This window comes from Poecilia reticulata, linkage group LG12, assembly GCF_000633615.1.
Source record: "Poecilia reticulata strain Guanapo linkage group LG12, Guppy_female_1.0+MT, whole genome shotgun sequence".
NCBI classification, from domain to species: domain Eukaryota; kingdom Metazoa; phylum Chordata; class Actinopteri; order Cyprinodontiformes; family Poeciliidae; genus Poecilia; species Poecilia reticulata.
Genome location: NC_024342.1, coordinates 14074353 through 14097743, shown reverse-complemented (window position 1 = coordinate 14097743; position 23391 = coordinate 14074353). Strand labels below are relative to the sequence as shown.

General features: G+C 38.2%; 1 protein-coding gene across 1 annotated transcript; it reads left to right on the top strand.

Annotated features, from left to right (window-relative positions):
* The first annotated feature begins 1226 nt into the window (after positions 1-1226).
* On the top strand, positions 1227-22187 carry npdc1a (neural proliferation, differentiation and control, 1a). The gene is made up of 9 exons (XM_008423974.2): positions 1227-1582; positions 11732-11878; positions 18938-19051; positions 19137-19370; positions 19613-19679; positions 20596-20686; positions 20865-20944; positions 21023-21122; positions 21207-22187. The coding sequence occupies exons 1-9, from the start codon at positions 1459-1461 to the stop codon at positions 21276-21278; spliced, it is 1029 nt and encodes a 342-aa protein (XP_008422196.1). The 5' UTR covers positions 1227-1458; the 3' UTR covers positions 21279-22187.
* Positions 22188-23391: the final 1204 nt, after the last annotated feature.

Sequence of the window (23391 nt, the reverse complement as noted above, 5' to 3'; positions counted from 1 at the left end):
CTTCTGTCTTTTATTTACTTAGAGGACACTAGTTTAACAATATTGTGTTAAAAACAACAAACGATTTTTTCACACAAACTTTTCACAATCAAAAGTCAACTAATTGTGAATAAATTTTTTTTGTTTTGTCAGAAAAATGTTGCCGTCTTTCTGCCGATTTCTGTTTTTTTTTTTTTTCTTTCTTTGGTCACATTGTTCAGACCACTCCAAACATTGCTAGAGTAAATACAAAATGCATTATAGTGATTTAAAGTAGAAGGCAAGACCATTTACAAAAAGTCTTCGTTTTCCCTTTAAGTGGTTCTATTACCCATTTGCATTGGGCAATAGTAGACATTTCCCTGTGCTTATTTTAAGAAGTACATTGCCATTTTAGGAATCTGGTCTGCATTCGACCAGCACTAACTAGCTGTAGTTCAAATTTAAAATCCTTAGAGTGGTGTCCACAGTCAGTCTTCAAGGGCCAGTGTCCTCCTTGGTTTGGATGCTTCCCTGATTAATCACACCTAGGTCAAATGATAGTTCATTATCAGGCCCTGCAGAACTTAATTGCAAACTGAGGAGGATTTAAGCGACTGAATCAGCTGTGTTGGAGCAGGGACTCATCTAAAACATGCAGGGCATGTAAGCTTGAGGACTGGAGTTGTTTTACAAACATGTTACTTCTGATTTGAAGCAATGTTCATGTTAAGCAAGAATCTGATACAGAAACTGGAAAGGAAGCTAAAGATTAGAGTAACGGTAAAGAGGCCTTCCGACCTCAAGGAGGAAACGTGAATACAGACGAAAATATGTAAAAGCAGGGTTTCACTGCACTAATGCCAAAGATTTTTGTCATTGATTATTGAGAATGTTTCCAACAGACTATCTCATTTTCTTTCAGAAACAAGCCTCTTGTTGAATAAAAATAATTAATAAAGTAAATCTGCCATAGTTATGAATATTTTCAGGATTAACTCTCCAACTTCAACACATAGCAACCTGTTTGAAAAATAGTTAAAAGTTAATTTTGACATCCGACATTATCACTAGGTCTCTCAAATTCTTTATACAGATCTACCAACACACATTCATTCATCTAAATCAACTCCGAGTTTCTGATGTACTCAAACGGACTTACTGTCTAATTTACTGAGTCGGGAAGAGTCGTGTTGGATTTTACGAGGGAACCCTGAAGGTAGCATATCAAACACTTGGCCACCCCTTCCTCCTCCTCCGCCTCCTCCTCCGCCTGAAGCTCCTCTATCTTTAGCCCTGCCGCGGATTACGCTGCGCAGTGAGTGTGGGATCAGTCTGTCGGCATCCCCTCCGCTCGGTTTACCGCTGCTGTCTGTGACATCGCGCCTAGCTCTCTTTCTGCGCCACTGAAACCATAAAGCAAAAGCAGAAACAGAAATAAAGTGATGGGGGAATGACAACAACATTCGTCGGTCCTCCGTCAAGCAGAAGACCCCCAGGATGCTGCCGTTTTCTAGTCCGCGGTGCGGCCACCAGCACCGGGCCTCGATGCCGCTGCTGCTCGCCGCCGCGCTGCCGCTGCTTATGCTGCTATGTTACGTTCCCGTGAGCGCCAGCCTCCCAGGTAAATACTCACCTTTATTAAACCTAGAGAGCTGGGCAAGAATTGCCCAAAAGACGCAAAGGGTTACTAGGTCACCTGTTTCAAGTGCTGCTGTTTATAGTTTAAAAGAACCCACAGGCCTTTTTGTAATATTTAATGAACACTTATTGTTTATTATGTGGTGTTTGTGTGAGCAGGTTAAACCGATGGATCTGGAGAAAAGCATGAGGGAAATGAAAATTCCCTTCCTTGTCCGGCAATTTAATCTGTTTCCTTGTAAGCAGTTGTTAATAATAGACTCTTTTTTTTTTTTTTTTTTTTTTTTAACGTAAGGAGGTGAATTTATTAGGACGGGCTAAGGTAGATGCGAACTTCGCGACTTTTTCACCTGGGTGCTGAATCCACATAGGTCAGGTTTACTAATGCACCAGTTATATTCTCACTAAGGCAGACCGTAAAGGATGGAAGTTGGTGATGATTTTATAATAGGATGATTAGACCTAAAGTTATTGCTTTTCACCTTTTTATAAAACTTTTTTCTTTAAATTGGCTCCACATTTTCAACAAAGGATACAATTCTCTATTTACTATATACTTTTACTTTATTCAGCTTGTGCTTTCATTCTGAGTTCAGGGAAGCTTGTCATAAATTTTGTAGAGAACATTAGGTCATAGAGTCAATTTAGTTCAATGTTTTCTCTCTAGGTAATGATGAAACATTAACATGAATGCCAAATACAAAATTTATAAAAAGAAAAAACAAAGGAAATCATAATGGAAGGTCAGTGGCGCTGGCATGACTGGTGAGTTCTGCTTTGGGCCGCATACCATCTAGAGTAAGCTCTGTAATTGTTACAGGTAATTCTATTAACTATGGAAAACATTAACTAAAATCCAGCAGGGGGATTTTAAAAGCTTACTGAATTAAATCGTTAAGTTCGAGCCATAAGGAAATCTTTAAAACTCCATCAGTTTATTTATGATTTTGCCCTCCTGAGCTGCATGTGGACAGGTTTGTGAGCCACTGTGAGATTTATTAACCCAATTTACTTCTGGGTACATACATATATATATATATATATATATATCTAATGTGATAGCCTGGTGTTTGAATAGACGGGGAAGTTGAGCCGCTTCTCAGCTTTTAGAAAACAAACAAAAAAAATGATGGGAAAAGCAGCAGCTGAACCATCCGTCACTTTTAATCTTTAGCCTTTATCAGACGCACAAAACCCCCAGACAGTGTCCGCATTCGCGCTGAACATTCGGTGACGTGGCACTGACACAGGCTGCGGTGAATTTATCTCAGGTTTAAGCAGCGGTAATTGTTCGCTTTAAACCACTGAAGTCTGAAGGCCATTAAAGAGAAATGATGTAAAGGATGAATGGAGAAACTCTGACTCAGAGACCGCAGTGGTTTTTTAAATTTATTAATTTATTTTTTTACTATGTTGGGCAAGTTTTAATCTTTACACCTGACTTTTCTAAACTGAAACCCAAATATTTGGCCATTTTGTTCTTGGATGTTATCATTTAAATCAATTTATTTGTGATAATTGTGGCACTGACTCTAGCAAAATGTGGATTCTTGAACTCTGTACTGAAAATACTGTGGATTATATTGTCTGTGCTGCAAAATCCTGCTCTGGTTAATGGAATTCCTGCAAAACAAAATGCCTAGAAAATGATATATAGATGACAAAATTGCAATTAAAAATCAAAGTCAAAACCTTTGTTGTTCCACCTTTTACTGCAATAACAGCTGGCACTCCTACTGGGCATGTCTCCACCAAAAGGAAGACATAGTGAAATTTTTAAATCATGCCACATATATTCTCAACAAAGGTAGTCTGAACTTTAACTAGACCTTTCAGCTGTAGCTCTGACTGAGCGTTTAGGGTCCCCGGTGTCAACCTCTGCCAGTTTTTCAATTCCTTTGCTCTGCTGCCTGTGTTTTATATGAATGCTCTTCAAATCGTATCTGACCAGCTTTCCCACAGCATGGTGCTGCCACCACCATGTTTTACATGTTTTAGTTTTTTTTTTTTAAACCACATCAAATAGTGGATTAAGCAGTGCTCTTTCAGTTGGTGTTTATCTACCACATTGTATACCCTTAAATACATTGCAGTTTGTGATTTGAGGTGACAACATGTAAAAAGGTTAAAGGCGTAGGAATACTTTTGCAGGTGCAGCATGATGCGGAATATTGTAATCATCTCTCAAACATGCTCAGAGACAAACAGCTGGAGGATTGCGGGTCTTGTTGCCTTTTTCTTCCTGCAGAGAATATGTTGGGTCTCATCGGCTGTCAGAGGCTTTGATTTGTTTTCAACGCGACAACTGTTGCAGTCGAACGCAGCTTGCTCATAACGGCGAGTGGCAGTGCTGCAGTATGTGGGTTATTGTTCGCATATGTCGTGTGGAAATCACAGGAGCGTTGGAGACGGCGGCGCCTTCACCCACCACTCTACTGTGAAATGGCTGCAGAGGAAAGCTGTGTCAGTCTTGTAGGATCCACAGCTACGCATAACGTAAACGGGCTTAAATTCAATGCGTTTCCTTCGAAAAGAGAACAAGTTTGGGGTTCAGGAAAATCGACTCTAGATGGATTCATGACTCTGCAGCTGATTCAGTAAAACGCCGACATGTCATCAAGTGTAAATATGCCATCAAAAGCTGGTTCCGAACACCGAGATCTGGAGATGGAAGTTATCCAAAATCCCCATTTAAGCAATTGCTTGCATAAACTATGTTTAGTAAGCTCTGAAAGGTCCAGATTTATTGAACATTCAGGGTTTCTTATATTCTGCACAATCATTCTGTAGCTCTTTATTCAAATCTATTTAGTTTTGCATGTTCTTTGCGACTGAAGTGTTGGAGAAGACCTTCTTCCCTCAATATTCTGACTGAGAACGATCATTGTTGTGCTGCCGAATTTGTTATTCCACAACCCACTTGGAATCAGCGGGCTTACTACCCAGCGAGCCTCTGCCTGCGGCCTTTTTTTCCCTCACCAGGATTAAGCTTTAACGAGTCACATCCTTAAGTGTCACACTCGGCCTCCTCTTTGCATACACAGTGGCTTTTTCCTCTGAGATTTTTCATTCACCTTTTCTGCCCTGCGGCCAAAGCAGTAATTTACTCTGGGAATTAAGAAAGGCCAGACGAGAACACAAGGAGACATTGAAACGCCCGAGAGTATGCAAAAACATTTACAGACTTGCGCGCTTTTATGCACTTAACAGTCGTGTATCCAAGTGTTGGGTTCAGGAATAAAAATAGCAATGCTGGTCATTTTGCTACTTTGGTATTTTGTGGTTTTGTAGATTTACTCATTTCAAACCCAACATTTTTGGGTTGTGTCGACTGACCCAAATACAGATCAGAACCTCAGTAAGTGAAGCTTAGATGTAATATTCCCCAAAAGTTAACGCCATTCTTATGAAACCAGTGTAGTGACTTATCACTACTCCGATTTGGATATAGAAAACATTGTAATGTCACCGGTGGGTGGGGTGTTTACAAAGTTTTCCCACAGTGTGTGGTTGGTAGATGACATCCTGTGACTGACTACTCTTTTGTTTTTTTACACTCAACAAGTCGAGTTTGGGAAAAAAAAAATAAAAAAAGCAAAAATGGTAGAGGATGAGTACTGTCTAAACAGTCCAGGTGTGCTCAATTGTTCTTGTCCACATCTCAATAAACGGAAATGCATATTTCATCCCCTACTCCTAGTATATGATAGTTAAGAGGATAAAAATAGCAACTTGGAAAGGGTCAAAATGCAAGAGAATGTTAAAAATGGAGGGACAAATTTACGATGGGATATAGTGAAACTTTAAATGCTGGTATATAATTGGGTTTGCAGCACAACTGCTTGCGAAAAGTTTCTCTGGAAATACAGTAACATTTTTCTGGAATGAGGAACAAATTAGTTTATTGAGCAAAGTCCTTAAAGTAGGACTTTTAATTTAATTGTGCAATGATCCAGTCCGAGTAACGTTTCAGGCTAATTGTACAGTTTGGTTTTGGTTACACCTCCTCTTAACACAGAGATACTAGACCACGTCAGGATACAGTTTCTCGTAAATATCTTGTTTTATGATTAATGTATTTTACATTGAATCTACCTTTTTAAGGAAATGAGTCATAAAGTCCAGGCTAAAGATTAAAAATTAAAAATAAAAAAAAAGCACCACATTGGGTTTTCAAATGCCTCTCTTGCACAGCTCTGTATGCTCTTGAGTTTGACATTGACAGCATTTCACAAAGAGCTTCAATACCATTGGTTTCCCGCTTCGGTAATTAAATCACGCAGCAGCCAGAAGATGCTTGTCAGCAATGTTGAATTGCCTCATTGTCTCTTGTGTTGTTTCAAAAGGAAAGTCTTAAACAATACAGCTGACAACCGAGGCTAAAAGGTGGTTCTCAAGCCATCACTGTCTCTGGCTGCATCTCATCATTTACCAGATATATAGCCTTTTTTTTTTTTTCCCTCATTTGTCAGCAAACCGACTCGTTCGTATCCATCTGAAAACTCAGAACCGGGGGAAGCACCCTTGTTTCTGTGTCAGCAGGTTTCGGTGTGTCAGTTTGTGCATATACGGCTACGTGTAACCACATCCTTAACAAGAAAGCTGCCGTCATATTTACCCAGTTCTTTAAAAAAAAATAAAAATAAAAATTGAGGAAGACCTCAAGTTAATCAGTAGTCCTCCTGTGTAGATATCGTAGGGTTAAAAAGTAAATCCAGCAAATGTTGCACAATTGCTAGTATTCTTTATTTATTCAACTAATGATCCAGCAAGATGATGATTAACCTATCGGTCATGATGAAGAACAAAACAAGATCTAAGATTTATTTTCTACACTATTTATTTAAACCCTTTCAACCTTAATTGTTGGTTGTGCTGTAAGCTACTCTGCTTCATGCTCATTAATTCCTCGCGGTGTAATTATTTATACTCCTAATTGGCCGACTTGACAGAGGTTACTGCAAAAGAAACGACACGGTGACAGACAAAGAGAAAAGGCAGACAAAGACCGAAGGCATCTAGTTCCTCGTCATTCTTCCGCAAACTTGCATTCCTTCTCGGTAGCAGATATCTTTAACTCTGGGTTTTTTTTCTCACTTCCTTCTCACCTGTACTGCTGTCTGCTTGCAGAACTAATGTTGTACTTCCTGTGTCTGTGTGTGTTCATATGTGCTTTTAACAGGTGCAAAATCATGCCCCACTTTCCGCCGGAACGACACATTGCATCACATGGGAAACGGCTTCTACACACACACTTATCAAAAAAAAAAAAAAACACTGACATAAACAGTTTCCATTCAAATGGGTGTTTAAATTACGTTTGGGACTTTCCACAATTCTATAAGGGGAAAAAAAAAACATTTTGATTTGACTCTGCAGCGTTCTTGTACTTTTATTGTTGTATGGATAAATTTAACCCTGTGGAATCTGAAAGTTATTAGATGATTTCCCAGCAGTTATTCAACTACTTACCAGAAGAAGCTGGTTTGGCAGCACATACCAATCTCTCCACATGAGTAAATATTTGTTGCACGCTGTCATTCCTTGCTGACGTGTGTTACAGTTTATCGCACTAAATGATCCTGATGGCTTTCTTTAACATGGTGGATGTAAACTGAAACTTAGATTAAATAATAATAATTATGATACCAAAACTTCTATTAATAATAAAGTAAAAGAGCAAGATGAAAGTTTTTTTTTTTTCCTAAAGTAGAGACTTAATAAAGTCTCTACTTTAGCTCTGCAGAAAATGTTTATTCCCATTTTCTTAACTCATTTTCTGTATGGAGGTGTAATGGTGCAAAAAATGGTTTGAGTTTTGGATTATTTGGATTATTACAAAGCCTTACAGATTTCTTTACTTTTTGCTTTCTTGTCATTTTCAGATAATCAAATGCATTTTAGTGTTGGATAAGAATAAAAATGCAGCATTTAAAGTTACGATTTTATTCATAGGCCCTGAACCTAATAACCGGTTGTGCCACCCTTGATGCCAAAAGCTGCCGCTGCTTGTTTGCAGTTCCTGGCAGTGAATCTTTGTTGGTATATTGGTCCTCTATCTCCTTGCAGAATTGTTTTAATCCACCCACATTGGAGTGGTCTAGTGGTAGAACATCCTGGTTAAAATTAAACCACAGCATTTCAATCTGTTTTATGTCTGGACTTTGATTAGACCACTTCAAAGCCTTTCTTTTCTGTTTATTAATCTATTCAGATGTGGACTTGTGGGTGTGCTTGGAATTATTGTCCTGCCACATTAATCTAGTATACTTCAGTTTAAGATCAAAAACCGATGGTTGGACTTCCATAGTTCCTTTAGCCTATCACAAAGCACCCTCAGATCATCAAACTACCCGAGACGAGATAAAAGCCTAACTATTTTTTTGATAAATCAGCAGTTGAATCAGATGCATTACTTAATCTTAGTTAGCACCAAATATAAACTCTTGGTTCATTTTAGCTGATATGACATTTTACAGTGTTCAAGTTTAGCAAAACTAATGATATTTGGGTGACCGGACAGAATGATCGTTGTCACCCGTTCTTGTCTATTTTACGGAAATGGTGCCATTTTGACAATAAGTCTCAAACTGCTTGATTGGCAAAGCTGTTGAATTCAGCACATTTAGTTGAGATGTACAATACAAAAGAATCCACATAGAAATATATTTATATTTTGAAAAGATAAGCAAGATGTAACGTGTAAGGGGGGAAAAAAACAACAACAACAAAAAACAAAAGGGCTGAGCTCAGACCTGTGGGGAACACCACAATGCTGTCTTGGTGACTGATGTGGTAAAGCTATTCCTACTGACAACACAAAACATTTGTGAGCTTTGATCCCAGTTAATCTAAAAAGAGATAAAATCCAAGCAGAGTTATTGAAAAGGAGTAATTACTCGTATCCATCTTTTTAATTAATAATTTTTCTCTTTTATACAATTCTCTAAACGCAAAATAAGCAAAAAAAAAGAAGAATTTTCCCTGCATACTGTATTTGTGTTGACTCTCCTTTTTCGTACGACGTGAGAAAGTAAAGCTCTCTCAGGCATGAAGCGGCTGGGTTTGCCCCAGCTGAGGCTAATGAAAGCAAACGTATAGAAACGGGCTGGCCAAACATTTGTTTGGTTTTTTTGTAATTTGAGATTGAAGTAGAAACCCCAAAAGCCAAACACAAACACGTCCTTTAGAGCGCTTTATCATTCTGCCCAAGCGGAGATACACTCAGTGGTTATATTAAGTGCAGAGAAACCAAGCTGAGCTCTTTAATGTTTCCACTTGATTTTGAGTGCTTGGCTTTACATCCTGTCTGCTATCTGAGTCAGGAAATGCAAACAATGGGAGTTGAAGAATCTCTGCCTACCAATTTCCTACTTTTCCAGTTAAAAAAACAAAACAAAACAAAACAAAAAAAGTTCTGACCAAAATCACAAACGCACACGACTGCATGTTGTGACACTTGTTCCACTGTAGTTTCAGAACAGCTTGAAGGAGCCCTGACCTGCAAACATGCTTTCATATATGTGTTGGTCTGAGAGCGTAGGTGTTTATAAGGCTTTGTGAGAATGTATGCCACTGTTTTGCTCTCAGTTTTTCTTTTTCCTGGCTGAGTTTCTGCTGAGCTCAAACCCTGGCAACAGCAGCGGCAGATGGTTAGTAAAGTTTTTTTTTTTTTTTTTTTTTCCCATTTAATTCCAAGGACTAATTTCTGAGTTCTTCTGTTGCATAATGTGCTCTCACTCCTCTTGACTAAACTGAGGCCGAACGTTCTGATATGCTTTTGGGATTTATTTTATACTATGTTTTGTTTTTGCGTCTTGTCTGGGACTTTGTAATTTCCTGTGCTGAAAAATAAAGATCTGTGCCTTCCCGCTTTTATGCTGCTTCTAAATCTCAGATATTGGTTGTACTGCACCCGAGCGTCAACCTTGTTTTTTTTGTTTTTTTTTTCTTTCTTTTACTCTCTGTCGCCAAATCTCACAGTTGGAGTGTGTCGGTGTTTCTGATTAAATGCGTGTTGGGAGAATAATTATCTGCTTCCCACATGGATAACACACAAAGTGCTGACCAAAGGTGTTGAGATTTTCACTGCATCATAATTTTCAGGAGAGCAGATATTTAAAAATTTAGGACAACTGCTTTCGTAACAGAAAATCTGATAAAAGACCTTTTCAGATGTGAGACGCGTTGGCGTGATCATGAGTATGTTAAAGTGACAACAATGACAAAAGTGAGGCACGGGGCCAGAACAATGTTTGCAGTTTCCATGAGGTTGAGGTAAATCATTAAATTCATCATAGAAACATTTAGACATGAAATTCAGAAACATTCCACCAAGATAGCATAGCGTAATCTTTGTAGATCATCCAGAGGCCTGTGTCCCGTCATTCTTTTCTGCCATCAGCTCACCTCAAAGGTTTTCTACAGGATTTAGATCTGAAGAGAGGTAGGTTTAGTATCTAGTGAGCAATTTCTGCATCGATTTGGCCATATTTCTTCAATAGTTTTACTGCATTTGACTCTTCCAACAGAAAGATTTAAATTTAAGACGCCCTGATATTTCAGAAAAAGCACGATGCCTTTCAGTCTGAGGATTCTGAGGGGCTTTGGAACAGAAACGGGCCCTCAGTATCATAGATCCTCTACTGTACTTAACAATGGACGTATGGTGCATTCTTCCACGTTTTCATTCTTTATTTCATTTGAAACTTGCATGAAGTTGAATGGAAATAGATTAAAGCTTTATTTGTTTTTAATTTTTTTGGAAACTCAGGAATTTCTTGTCAGGAGTTAATAGTATTATTATTATTTATTTTATTTTTTTTTAAATCTGTCCCAAAGCGGATTTCTCAAATTGCACCCCAGAGGCAGGTCAACCAAAGACACTGAAACCCAATATCTGTTTTGTGTTGCTGCTATTTTAAGTTCCCTCTATTTCTCTTACCAAAATAGGACTGCAGCTGAAAATTGCATTGAAATAATATTTTAAAATAAAATCAGGGAATTGAGTTTGTTTCCTGATCTTGGCACAGTAAATGATAGCTGTTTATTAGACATCTTAAAACATAACTTGGACCTGGATAAATGTTCACTTTTAGTTCAATTTTATCTATTAATTTATGCATTACTTTCTTAATATTATGAGAGTATTGATACATTTTCAGTGAGGAAATCAATGACTTTCTGCCTCTTGTGTGACAATCAGGTTCAGGGCAGGAAATGGCTGCTATGATCTAATGTCCTAAATTTTTCCACAGCTACATTAATGACTGTAACTATAAAACAAGGAAGTTCATCTTGCCACCATGCGCAGTGAAGAGGGAGGAAGGGAGGAAAATGAAAATCTCCAAAGCTCTTTTAAAAAAAAATAAAAAAATACACGCAAAGTTTTCACTTTTGAGAAAGGAAGGATGCGACTGCAGAGGGCAGCTGCAGCCAAATGTCAGGTCCAACACAAGGCTGGAGAACACTGACCTCATCGTCTGTCTCTCCTCCTCATGTCACTCCGTGCTGCATCTGTTATGACATCTACGCCTGCTGTGCTGTTCACCTTTAGCTGGGCCTTCCACACGGCACTGCAGTGCTCATTATCGGCCTCTCTCTGCCCTCTCCTGCCACACACACCTGCTATGACCTTAACACATCCTTGGGTTCCCACCAGCTGTGTTTGCGCGTGCATCTAAATTAAATTCATTCAGACAGACGGTAATGAGGCCAGGTGATTATCTGAGCCGATAGCGGGAGAACATCGGTCTTTATTTGGGTTTGACCTGATTAAACCGGCTGAAGAGTTGGGCCACGATCACAACACTGTGCATTTGAGAGATTGTTGGGTTTTTATTTTTTTTTATTATTTTCATGTTCTTTCTGGTGAATGTGTTTGGCTGAAACAAAATCTCTGAGAGGTTTATAATAAAACACGTTGACGCTTCTTGTTAGGAACTGTGACATCAGCATGCGAACTCTTCAAGGTGAGATGCTTTTGAGTTTAAGATAAAAGACGCCCACAAACCAGAGAAGTGACTTTCTGAGTTGAGTCACATCTTATTCACAGGATTCTTGGTGCCGTGTCATCTCCTGTGCGGTTTCTAAATTGTTTTTTTTTTTTTTTGTATGTCTCTCTCTCCCTTAGCTCACAAAAAATGCCCTCATCCGATAGACTGTGCCCAGCAGAGACGTCACCACTGCCACCCACCGTCGTCTGACTGCGGCTCCTGCCTCTCCCCGTTTCGGGAGGACGGCGAAGGGCGCTGTGTGCCGAAGACGCACCATAAAAATGGTATGGACAGAAAACGTCAGACTGCACACACTGCATTCAAGTATCTTGTAATAATAATATAAAAATAATTATTATCATTGCTAATGTTATAATTATCGTTATTGTTGTTATTATACCACTAATGTGCTTTTACGAATTAGAAAAACTTTATTGATACAATAGTTTTTAACATACTTGCAGTCAGATGTGTGGAAACAATTTGGAGACTTGGCACATTTTTTTATCGTAACAAAATATTACATATGAAACTTTATGCTCCAACCTGCTGAGAGGTTGCAGTACAACTAGGTGCTGTCCCCTTTATAAAGGAAGTGATGCGCAATGCATTTCTCCATTAAATAAATTTACTTCAAAGATTTTCCCACAATTTCCTGTGTAGGTTACGCTACTGCAATAAAAGCTGAATTCATTTTAAGACTATGTACTCACCTTTATCAGTAGAGCAACAGATGTGGCCACTGATGCGTTTGTACTAAACAAGTGAGGATATTTTAGAGTCTCTGAGGCTCCGTGTCTCCGGTCAAAGAGACGTCGGTATGTATGTGGGGCTCAAGAAGTTTATTGTCCAAATGAAAACCAGTTCTCTATAAAGCCAAGCCATGGCCGCCCTGTGCCTTTTTAAGCATTTAAGCATCCATCAATTCAATTCGGCTGCACTTGCTTCTCTGTTCAGCTGTCATTTCATCTGTGTTTTTGATTATTTTTTTTTTTTTTGCTTCTCCTTCATTTCTCCCATTTTTGCTTCTCCCAGCTACAGAGCATTTTCAGCTTTAATCCTGCTCTGCCCCTGCTGTGTTTGCAGCACACACATACACACACACACACACATATATATGCACCGCCCCCGCACTGGCAGCCTTAATCACTGCAATAACATGTTTCTCTCTCTCTCTCTCTTGCCCTTCATCTTCATCCCTGAATTTAATATCACTCAATAAAACAGCCAGGCAGTGGAAAGAAGTCTAATTTTTCTGATTTCTATAATAGTTTGTGCTGCGTTCAAAGCAAAAACTGAAATGGAGGAGACATTTCAAAAATATTAAAGTGGTTTGCCTCAATATAAACAATATGTTATTGGGGGAGTTGAACCTCTGCAGGGTTAATGAATTGGATGGGAATTAGCAGCAGGAGATGATCCAGGAGAAACTTGACTCAACTAATTGCGAAGCATCAGATAAAAAAAAAAAGAAAAAATGTTTGAGCAGGAGAAAAGTTCCTGTCACTCAGTGGATGAGGGGATTTTTTTTTTGTGCAGCACTATGTGTGTGTGGAGTTTGTGTGTGTGTGCTATGAATCTGGTACATCATGCAGACGTTTAAGCTGCACAGTGGTTACATAAAGTCTTTGGAGACTACCGAACACTCTGATCCGCTCGGGAGAGAGTGACTCTTATTTTCACACTCTCCACTCAGACCCACGAAGTGGTGGTTGTGAACAGATGAAATCCTCGCCGTTTCCTTTAATTACTCAGATTCGCACGAAATGATGTGCATTTGCTTCGTCAGAAGCATCGCATGCCTTTCGACGCGTCGGAAAACGATAAGGAGCTTCAGACCAGCGGCTGGCGTGAAAAATATCGCATAACGAAAAAATAAATCGTATAATTTAAACTTTGTTGCTCAGTGTGTGCAGGGTTTGTGACCCAGGATGCTGCTGTCATCATTTTAGTTGCACTTCACCCAGATTTAAAGTTCATTTCGCAGCTTATCGGGCCGCTTTCAGCGAGTTTTATTGTTGGGAATCTGTAACTTCTGTCGTCATTCTGCTCTAAATTTCTCAGAATTGGAAAGAGTTTGCAGAACTGTTTATTTCTGATTCACGAACTGTTTCATTTAACATTATTCCATTTTTTTTTTTTTAATTTGGCACCAATTGACAACGCCTGCTTTACAAGCAGGCAAAAACGGCTCCAATTCAATGCGCTCAAGAATCGACCTTGAGCGCATTTATTCATACACAGATATAAACACTTATATTTTCTAAATTAGGCTGCACAAAAGGCCTTTTTCTTGACATTAAACTGAAGTAAATAATTTTCTGTTTCTAGTTTAGATCAGTTCTACCTTTCCTGAGAAGCCAAATGAACATGCATAAAACAAGTTCTGTTTTATTCGTGTTTTGTTTTATTCGTGTCCTTTGACAAGACAAACAAATGGGGTGAAAATTCTTTATTTTTTTTGGTCCGTGAGAGGCATGGATTACCAGGATAGATACACTCATGTACAACAGTAAATGCACCAAATACTCAGAGTTCACAACCAAAAAATGTCATGTTATTATTATTATTAAGCGTAACCAGCTGATGGGTGTAGAGCATCCACAGTAAGGGAACAGGTAGAACTCCCTGTGTTTGTCATGGAGGCGTTCACTGCCATTGGTAAACAGATAATATGCCTCAAAGCCATGTCTTCTGGTGAAAAGCACAAACAGAGCGACAGAAGAGCCATTCTTTAAAAGCAGCTGTGTTGCGTACATGGTGAAGGCAGGGCGTGAACAAAGTGGGTTTCTGGCCTTTTACACAGTAGCTTTTGTGTCCTTTCTAGCTTTTGTCTCCATCATCCAGTTTGTTTCCCCCTTTCATGTTCTTATCCGTCAGCGTCTGGCAACTGTTGGACTAACGTGCAATTGCCGCAAACATTCAGCTGCAGTTTGGTAACAGAAGATCTGAAAAAAAAACATAAATGAAAAGTCCTTGTACGATTTTACCGTACTAAAGATATTAAAGCTGTTGTTTTATCCTGTCCAATGATTTGATTCCAATGATTTCAGCTTGAAAAGACTCTTATTTCGCATACTTATTGGTCCGATATTTTATTATTTTCACTAATCTACTAATTAAATCTGAGCTTCTTTATTCTAAATTTGACATTGATCATCACATGTGATAAGTTTGAACTTTTTCACTTACACTTTGGCACAGTTGAGAATTACAGCTGCTGACATTTTTAGCAGGTGTTTTATAAAGAGGAAGGTGCCAAGTGCATTTCATTAGCGCCTGCTAAAGACAATTATCTCCTTGCTTAAATTAACAAAGTGAATGAAAGTTACAGAATTTTAATAGTTAGTTCAGGTCTTTTGCTTGTTTTTGGGTTTTAAATGTGATTTTGGTAATATGGGTGTGTATTTTTCATTTCATTTAGTTTGTCTAGCATTCCTTAGTCTTTTTGTAGATACGGCCGACATTAAGATTATAGACTAGATCAAGATTAATACAGAGTGGAAAAATTTGATTTGAATTGTGAAAAAAATCAACATCATCTATTTATGTTCTGGATAGACGAATGGATCGGGCTGAATATGTAATTTTGACATTAAACCTCCGCAGGAGAACCCTTGGTTTTTCTGCAGAGGAGTATTATTTTTGCAAAGCGGAAGTTGAAAGGCAGGTGAGGCTGTTTGCAGTCATTCAGAGCTGTGCACTCAGCTGTGACTGCCTTTATTCGGCTTGTGGGACACTAACTCAGATATACGCCGTTCTGTGCAGCCAAGAAGCAAATTTCATTATATAGTTCTCCGCTCTTTTGTTCCGATACCAAAACACATTAAGTTGCAATTGCATGTCTGCTTTCTTTTAACTCAGTGGTTTGTAGAGATTTTCTATAGACTCGCTGGAGAATAGAGGTGCATCTAAAAATTTAGCATAGGAAATTTTATTTATTTCAGTAAGTCGGTTCAAAAATGTAACGCAGGCATATTCATCAACTTGAAGAGAAATAACCAACTGAAATATGTAATAGCATGTGAAATAAATCTTTAAAGTTTTTAAATATGATTGATTACTCTAAATCAAATTTAAACAACAATTGGTAGCTTTAGTTGGAGCTTTAGTTGGATCATCAAATAGTCCTTATTAAAAGTAAAAATAAAAATAAAAATCTCCATGATGATTGTTGTTCTCTGAGTGCCCGCCAGGTGGCAGCAGAACATTATTGCTGTGATTAGCTGGTGACTTTTCTTTCTTTTTTTTTTTTCAAATTAATAACAATGGGTTCTAATGACTTACTCCATATTAAGATCAACATTTTAAACCACTATTTATTTATTTCAATTTAGCTCAAGATTTGTTTGACTTTCATATGTTTTACCATTTTGGAAAAGGACTATACATGTATAAAGAAATTGGGCTCAATTGATGGCATGGTAACTGAAAGAACCACACAGTTTTAGTCTTATTGAACAAAATCAGTCGGTGATAAACCCGAGGTTTTCCTTTTTATTTGAATGAGTATACGTTTCTGTTCAGCTTCGGGGCAAAATATTGCCAAAAACAAATTCTAAAGAAGCCATTATGGTTGGACAATTTTGTTTGAAATATAAATGTCAGAATTGCAGATGCACCTATCTAATCTGCCATAAATCAGAAGACTTTTTTTAAGCTTATGAACATATCACACAATAACATCTGGATAGTTTTTGCAGCTCCTTAGTTTTCTCCACTCGCTATCAAATAACCTCTAGCACATTTCTTCATTGTTTTTGCCTTATTGTCATTTGGAAAAATACAATTTAGTCAAAATCATAAATTTGTTTGGGCCAGAAAAGCTAGATCAATGCACAATCTGATCACACGAGGGTTTATTGTGGTTGATGCTTCCTTACAGGAAGAAGTGAAAAGGTAGTGCATGTGTGTATGGTTTTTTTTTTTTTTTTGGTGGAGCAGGAAATGTGAGTGGTTTTTAAGTGGGAAAAGACAACAGTGTGCATGTGTGTGAGACACACAATCCCTGTTGAGATGTTTAGTGTTTGTTTGTTGTACCAACCTGCACCCCGTGTGCTTCCCAAGAGGGCATGGGTCATTATCAGGCCGGTGAGAAAACTCTCCTTCTATAGGGAGAGGTGTGTATGCTTACACCCAGCCAGTACTTTTACAGGCGACTGCTCTGCAAAGCTCACTTTTTCTGAGCAACATTCAAAACGTCAGCAACAAACGCATCCTCTCTGCGCCGGCTCTTTATATTCGGACCTGTATGCAGCCAGTGCACAGGCACAGTTGGCGCGCTCAGCCACCTGCAAAGTGCAGATGGCACATCTCGCCTCCACAGACACCTGCCATGCAGTGCACTAAATGGCCATTAGTGGAGGGGGGTGCGGAAAAAAACAAAGCAGTCAGTGAAAGTGCTGCTATGTCATATCATACACATTAACTGAGCCAGATGGCCAGCCTTCTGGAGTGAAAGTGGCACTGTAATCGCCACCATAATTGAGGTGGACACTTATTTTGAAAGAGTCACTTTTTCGGTTATCATTTTTTTTATTTGATGACTATAATCAACAAAAGAGCGAAAAGACAGGATGCTTTTATTTTAAAATCCACTTTAAGTTTACGCGTTTCCTCGCCGTCTTTCTCGCCTCGCGTGTAATAATAAATACACGTGAGGCTTTATGTGGAGGGAAATGACTCTTTGATGGCCTCCATTACCAGCAGGCTTTGGAGTCTATTGTGCCTGCAACAGGACAGGCCCGGTGAGGCCGAGGTTTGGCTGATTGCTCCGGGGACAACCCCCGCCCCCTGCGGTGCTCCTTCCCCTGGCCACACACACACTGTGGACCCCGGTCGCCCTGGAGCCCGGGGCTGTCCCGCTGGAATGCGGTTCGCTGTCTGGCGCAAAGGGCTGTTAACAACAGTTTAGTATTGTCTGGCCTTTTTTAACCAGCTCCTCAAACAAACAGCACACACAGGCACACTCCATGTCTGTCATTATACACGTAAGATGCTGAAAACACCTGTGCATTCATGTGCGCACGCTTAAACCCAAATGTGTGTCTTTCCTGAGTGTCTCTTTTACCTAAAGCGATAATGTAAAGATGGTCTATATTTTTCATGTCTGTTTAGAAAGTCTTTGCTTTATCTTGTTTAGCTAATAAAGTTATCCTTGTGTTGCTTGTAATATTTTAAGAACGGATGCAATATGTTTTTTTTTTTTGTTTTTTTTTAAATGAAGAAACACTTAATTGGCAAAAAAAAATCCAGTAGATGAGTAGATGTAAATTTACCAAAGTAAAATGGGACACGGGTTGAACATTTTAAGATATTTAAAAAAAAACTCAAATATGTTAAGTAAAAAAACAACTAAATTCATAAATAGATGAATTTTCAGTATCGGTGGCTATGAACCACAATAAATGAATAAAACCACAGCCTCTGGTATCAGCAGCTCAAAACGGCCATAAATAAAAGACATGGCTAAATATAATTAGAAATAAATTAATGTATGAACAATATTTAGAGATATTTTCTGTTTAGCTGCTTTTTAAAGGCTTAATGGAACAATTTCTTTCCGTTTTTACTGTGAGCCTATTTTTGGAGATTGTTTTAACACAAAATGCACTTAAGGGTAGTTATTATCTTCTAGCTAAACATTAGTTTGAGAGCAAACTGTACTTTTTTTTAACTTAAATTCTGAAAATGTTCTTATGTATCTCTTAAATGGATTCCTGATACTGATATAAGCTTGGACAAGATATCAGAACCTCTTCATTTTTCTGGCTTATTTGAAGTTCTGTACTAATAATTTAGTCATTTTTGTTATACTGATTCCTGAGAGGGAAAGAGCAGTAAATCTGAGAAAATGGCAAGACATTTTTTCTTTCTTTAGTTTAAATTGTATTTCTAAATTTAAATTAAATATAGAAAACGTTAACAGCAATTTATTGTTACAGGAAACTAAAGCAAGAGTGAGACAGTTTCCCACTTACAGTGAATGCAGCATAATTCAAAAGCAAATTAGGAAGTAAATAAAGATTAGAAAGGTGGGTTTCCTGCACTGCTGGAAGCCCAGCAATGCAGGTATGTGGTATTTTTCCACTGGGATTCAAAACTGCGGGAGGGACCTAAGGGGCCCAAACGTATAAATGAGTTTGAGCCATTTATGAGTTGGTCATGTTATAATGGACCTCAGTGGTCAAAAATATGTTTCCAAAGACGGAAAATATATAGACATTTTAATCTAATTATATCAAATTTAAAGATTTCATATTAAAGCGTTTTAAGTTTGAAGAAGCATGAAGGTTATTTATTTCTAAACATAACTGAAACTTGAAATGTTTTTTGTTGGTTAGGCAAAGTGAGGACCTTCACTGATCTGGACGAAGAAATAGATTTCCTTCACTCCATCATAGAAAAACAGGAAGTGTCGAAGATAAAAACAACAAAAAATCAACCGCAAAAAACTGGTAAGAAATCGGCCACAAACTCAGCAAGGTGACATTTATATTATAGTTGCTGAAATTAGTCTAAAATCTCTGTCTGACCTTCCAGATTCCATTTCCTCTCCGGCGGATCTTGAGGACAGCAGGACAGGGGCGTCTGAGCAAAAGTCCCAGAATAAGAACCGACTGTTGGGGGAAATCCCACGTAGCACCACGGCAGCTCCGATCCCCACAGGCGCCGCCGTTCCCAACACGCCAACCCCGCACCCCAGGTTCACCGCAGCTGATGGCCGAGCCGGCCCTTTAGTTGTACCCCATCCCAAAAATGACACCATCATTGTCAGTGAGTGTTTAACTCTTTTTATTGGCAGATATTGTTGGGAGTTGAATCATACTCATTTCTAATGAAGCGAAAATGCCCTTCATACAGTAGATATTAAATCTTAACCAAATGTTACGACCATAAAAACTGCTAAAGAATTCAATTTTTTTTAACCACATGAAGAGTATCTCATCTAACTTTTTATCACAATTTTAAATTCCATTTTATAAATAATTTTCTTCTTTGTGTTCATTTTTCTGCAGTCATAATCTCGCTGTGTGTTATTGTGGGCACCGTGTGTGTGATCTTGGCTTCTGTCTGTTACGTCAAGTAAGTATAAAGAAAGGCGAAAGCTATGCGATGTTTTTGCTGCAGTTGGAAGCAAAGTGTTTGGTCAAATTCCTCGGGAACTATTGACTCTTTTGAACAGTTTTTATTCCAGAGCCAAATGATGATAAAGCTTCACTGATTTTTTTATTATTTTTTTTATTTTATTTTTTTTCACCTCAGAACTGCGCATTTTTAATTACATGAAACATTTGATTAGTTTCTTGTTGTTTTAATTATTATTTTGTCATGGAAGGCAAGCAGGATAACGATAAACATTTGAAAAGCTCTAACCTGACATATATTGTAAGTTTGTGTACATAAAAGCAGACTGACTGATTTTACCCATTTGCATTTAACTAAGAACAACTATTTATCCACAGTCAGTCAAACACAATTGGTTCTTTTGGCCCATTCATTGGGATTACTGAATTATATTTAACTTCTTTTTTGAGTGGATTGAGTTTAGAAGTCTGCCTTTGAATAGCAACCACATTTATGAGGAAATCTAAAATAAAATTTCTTGTTTTCAGCAGATAGATTTAGGATTTTTAGTGACATCTGCAGGCACTTTTGCGTACTGCATCCAGAGTTGCTCAAAGTCCACAAAATGTTAAATTAGTTAACATTAACTGAGTTAAATTCTTCCACCTAAATACTTTACACTGCTGTCTTTAATGTTAATCAGACTGACTAAAAACAGCTTTTTAAGCATGGCCATTCTTTATTTTAGTTGCCACTTTCTCTCAGACTGTTTTTAAATGAGTGCTTGAAAAAACACTTGTCTTTACACTTGCTAACTGAAATACAAACCATAAGGAGTTTAAAATGTATCAAAAAGTCAGACTTTAGAAATCCTCATAATTTGAGGGAAAGTATGAGAACATTGCGCCTAAGTTGATCATGACTCCCCCTGCAGGCTGCGCACAGAATCACGTCTTGCTGAGAAGGTGGACTACCCTGCTTTCAGAGCACAGAGCGTTCCTCCAACTCCAGCCAACGGTTCATCAGTAAGTCCCCCCCTCAGCTCTGTTTTTTTTTTTTTTTTTTTTTCACGCTTCACCCTCATTCTGCAAAAACAAGGTGTGCAAAACCCCCCACCACACTGTGGCATCCAGATTTCAGTTTCTATCATCATTCCAGATTTCAGTTTCTATCATCATTCTCTCTCTGTTTTTCCCCCATAAGACGCTTGATAAGACGCTGGCCGAAAACGCTCAGATGTATCACTATCAACACCAGAAACAACAGATGCTGTCGATGGGAAGGTACATTTCCCGTCTCTGTCTCCACACAGCCTTTTGTGGAGTTTTTGCCACAACTTAAAATCCCCGTTTCTCCATCAGTCACAAACCCGAACCGAAAGGGCTCGACGCTGAGGCCACGTCAGACGAAGAAGAAGTGGGAGGCGGTTTCACGGTGTACGAGTGTCCTGGACTCGCCCCGGTGAGCACGCACACACACCTGAGCACCTTCAAATGATTTCTGGTCAGATGTTTTATTGAAATGCTTTATCGTCTTTCTTCCCAGACTGGAGAGATGGAAGTTAAAAATCCTCTGTTTGATGATTCTACTCCGGATTATCAGGGGATTCCTAAGTGAACACTGAACACACACACAAAAAATTTCTCTGGAAGAAAGCTCCTGTTTTCTCTCTGCCTGCATGGAAATCGAGAATGATGTTGTGGAAATGATTGTTTTCTCATCCGCCTTTTTAACACATAGGCCCCCCCTATGGCTTTTTAGTGCTACACATATGTAATGGGTTCCCTGTTAATTTATTCCTGTCAATGTTGTAGAGAAACTCTATCTTTTAATTTAATTTTTGTTGATTTAAGTCAAAGTCAAGCTAGTGTTAGTGTTTTGTTCTGTTTGAGTGTTTGATTCGGAGTTTTTATTCTTTATTTTTGCAGCTATTTCCAAAGAATACCATAACCGATGATATATATATATATCACACATATACATAGGAATATTCTACTAAAGCAGATGCCCTCTCCAATTTTTGTTTTAACAGATTTCATATCAGTTTTCTGTAAAAATGCATCATAAAATGGTCATTGAACTGTAACTGCTGGTGTTGCTCGTGTATTTTCCTGTCCTTATAGGCTGCACATGAAGATTTTGAGATGATAAAGTATAGATATTAAAGCTATATAGGTGAAAATGAAGTACTTAATGCTGTCTTGCATGGTTTGACTGTATTGTTTTAGTCATGGCGAAGCTTCGATGGATCGTTCTGCCTCCATGTGTGTGCGTCACGTCGCTGATGGAGGGGGGGGGATGTGACTTTCCGAGCACTTGAATGAAATCTGAGACGAGCTGTACCTCTAGATGTTTTACTGGCAATCATAATGATCCTGTGGTGTCCCTCTTTCCAGTCTTTGGGCTCAAACTATCCTTGTGCTGCAAAATGTACATACAAAGAGTGAGATTGTTCACTTTTATAGATATTTGTACATGCAGACTAAAGATTGAAAATTAAACTTTTTACCACATGTGGAGGAAAAAGTGAGGTTTTCATTTTGTGCTTGCCTTAGTTTTCATTTACAGTGTCCCTATGCAGCCTGGAAAAGTTTGGAATTTGGTTTCAGTGTTTTCCAGGCCTGGATAAGTGTGGGAAAATATCTTTTATTCTTTTCTTCCTTCCTTTTGTCATCCCGTCCTCCTATATTTACATTTCTTTCTTGCTCATATATGTTCTTATACTTTCCTTGTCCTTCTTTCATTCAATTTTCTTTCTATCCTTTTTCCTTACTATTCCTCCCTTATTTTACTCTATATTTTAAAATGAGCACAAAGAACTGAAAACTGTTGAGTTTACTTTAAAATGTTTGCAAAACATGGAGTAACCCTCCATTTAAGCACCTGTAGAAAAACATGGGTAAAAGATGCAACAAATAACAGATATATTTACATTCAAACATGGTTAATTAAATGATTCAAAATGAAAAAGTTGTTAGTTTTCAGTTAAAATCCCAGTTTTAACCTGTTAACTGCAGTTTGATTTTCTTAAAATGTGTTATTTTAGTTGCTTCCATGATTAGTAGAGATTTTTAAAGTAATTTTTTTATTACATTTGTATAATCTCACAATAATTTCACATTTATTGGCACTCCTAATATTCCTACAAAATAATCAAATATGTAAAGCTTTTTACTTTGAGTGTCTCTTTTGAGTTTAGAAGTTTTTAGAAATTTCTAATTGAAAATCTAGTACATTCTGTTTCCCTTTTGAATAAATATATTTCACTCTTGCCAACAGGCTTGGCGTGTGGCTATATTTACCCTCCTTCCCTGGGCTGGGAAAGAGGGTAAAAATCTTCAACCCCCACTGTTGGAGTAAAGAAAACCATTTTCAAAAACTATTTCCGACAGTATCAGGCACTGAATTAAAAACAACAAAAAACAAGCTGAACCAGACAAACGGAAAACTTCCAACACTGATTTATTTTGCATTTCATTCCGTGTCAAATCCTGCAGTTTCTGCTCCTCACAGTCTTCTCTTTCTGGTTCTAGGGGGATGCATTCAGTATTTGTCGTACTGTTACTGCACAAATAACACTTAGAAACAACTGTGGAAGCAACAAATTAAAAAAATGGACCCTACAAGTTTCTCTTGGTTTATTTTATTTTATTGTGGAGCTGTATGTTGATGGGGAGGGGATGAGTCAGTCTCCCTTCCCCATTGAGCCACATGCCAAGGGCCATTTAAA

Bases quoted from the DNA above. Each gene is read 5' to 3' on its own strand.
- npdc1a (XM_008423974.2), top strand. From the start codon at position 1,459: ATGCTGCCGTTTTCTAGTCCGCGGTGCGGCCACCAGCACCGGGCCTCG. The intron at 11,879-18,937 runs GTATGGACAGAA...TTTGTTGGTTAG, and splicing joins GAAGACGCACCATAAAAATG to GCAAAGTGAGGACCTTCACT. The intron at 19,052-19,136 runs GTAAGAAATCGG...CTGACCTTCCAG, and splicing joins AAATCAACCGCAAAAAACTG to ATTCCATTTCCTCTCCGGCG.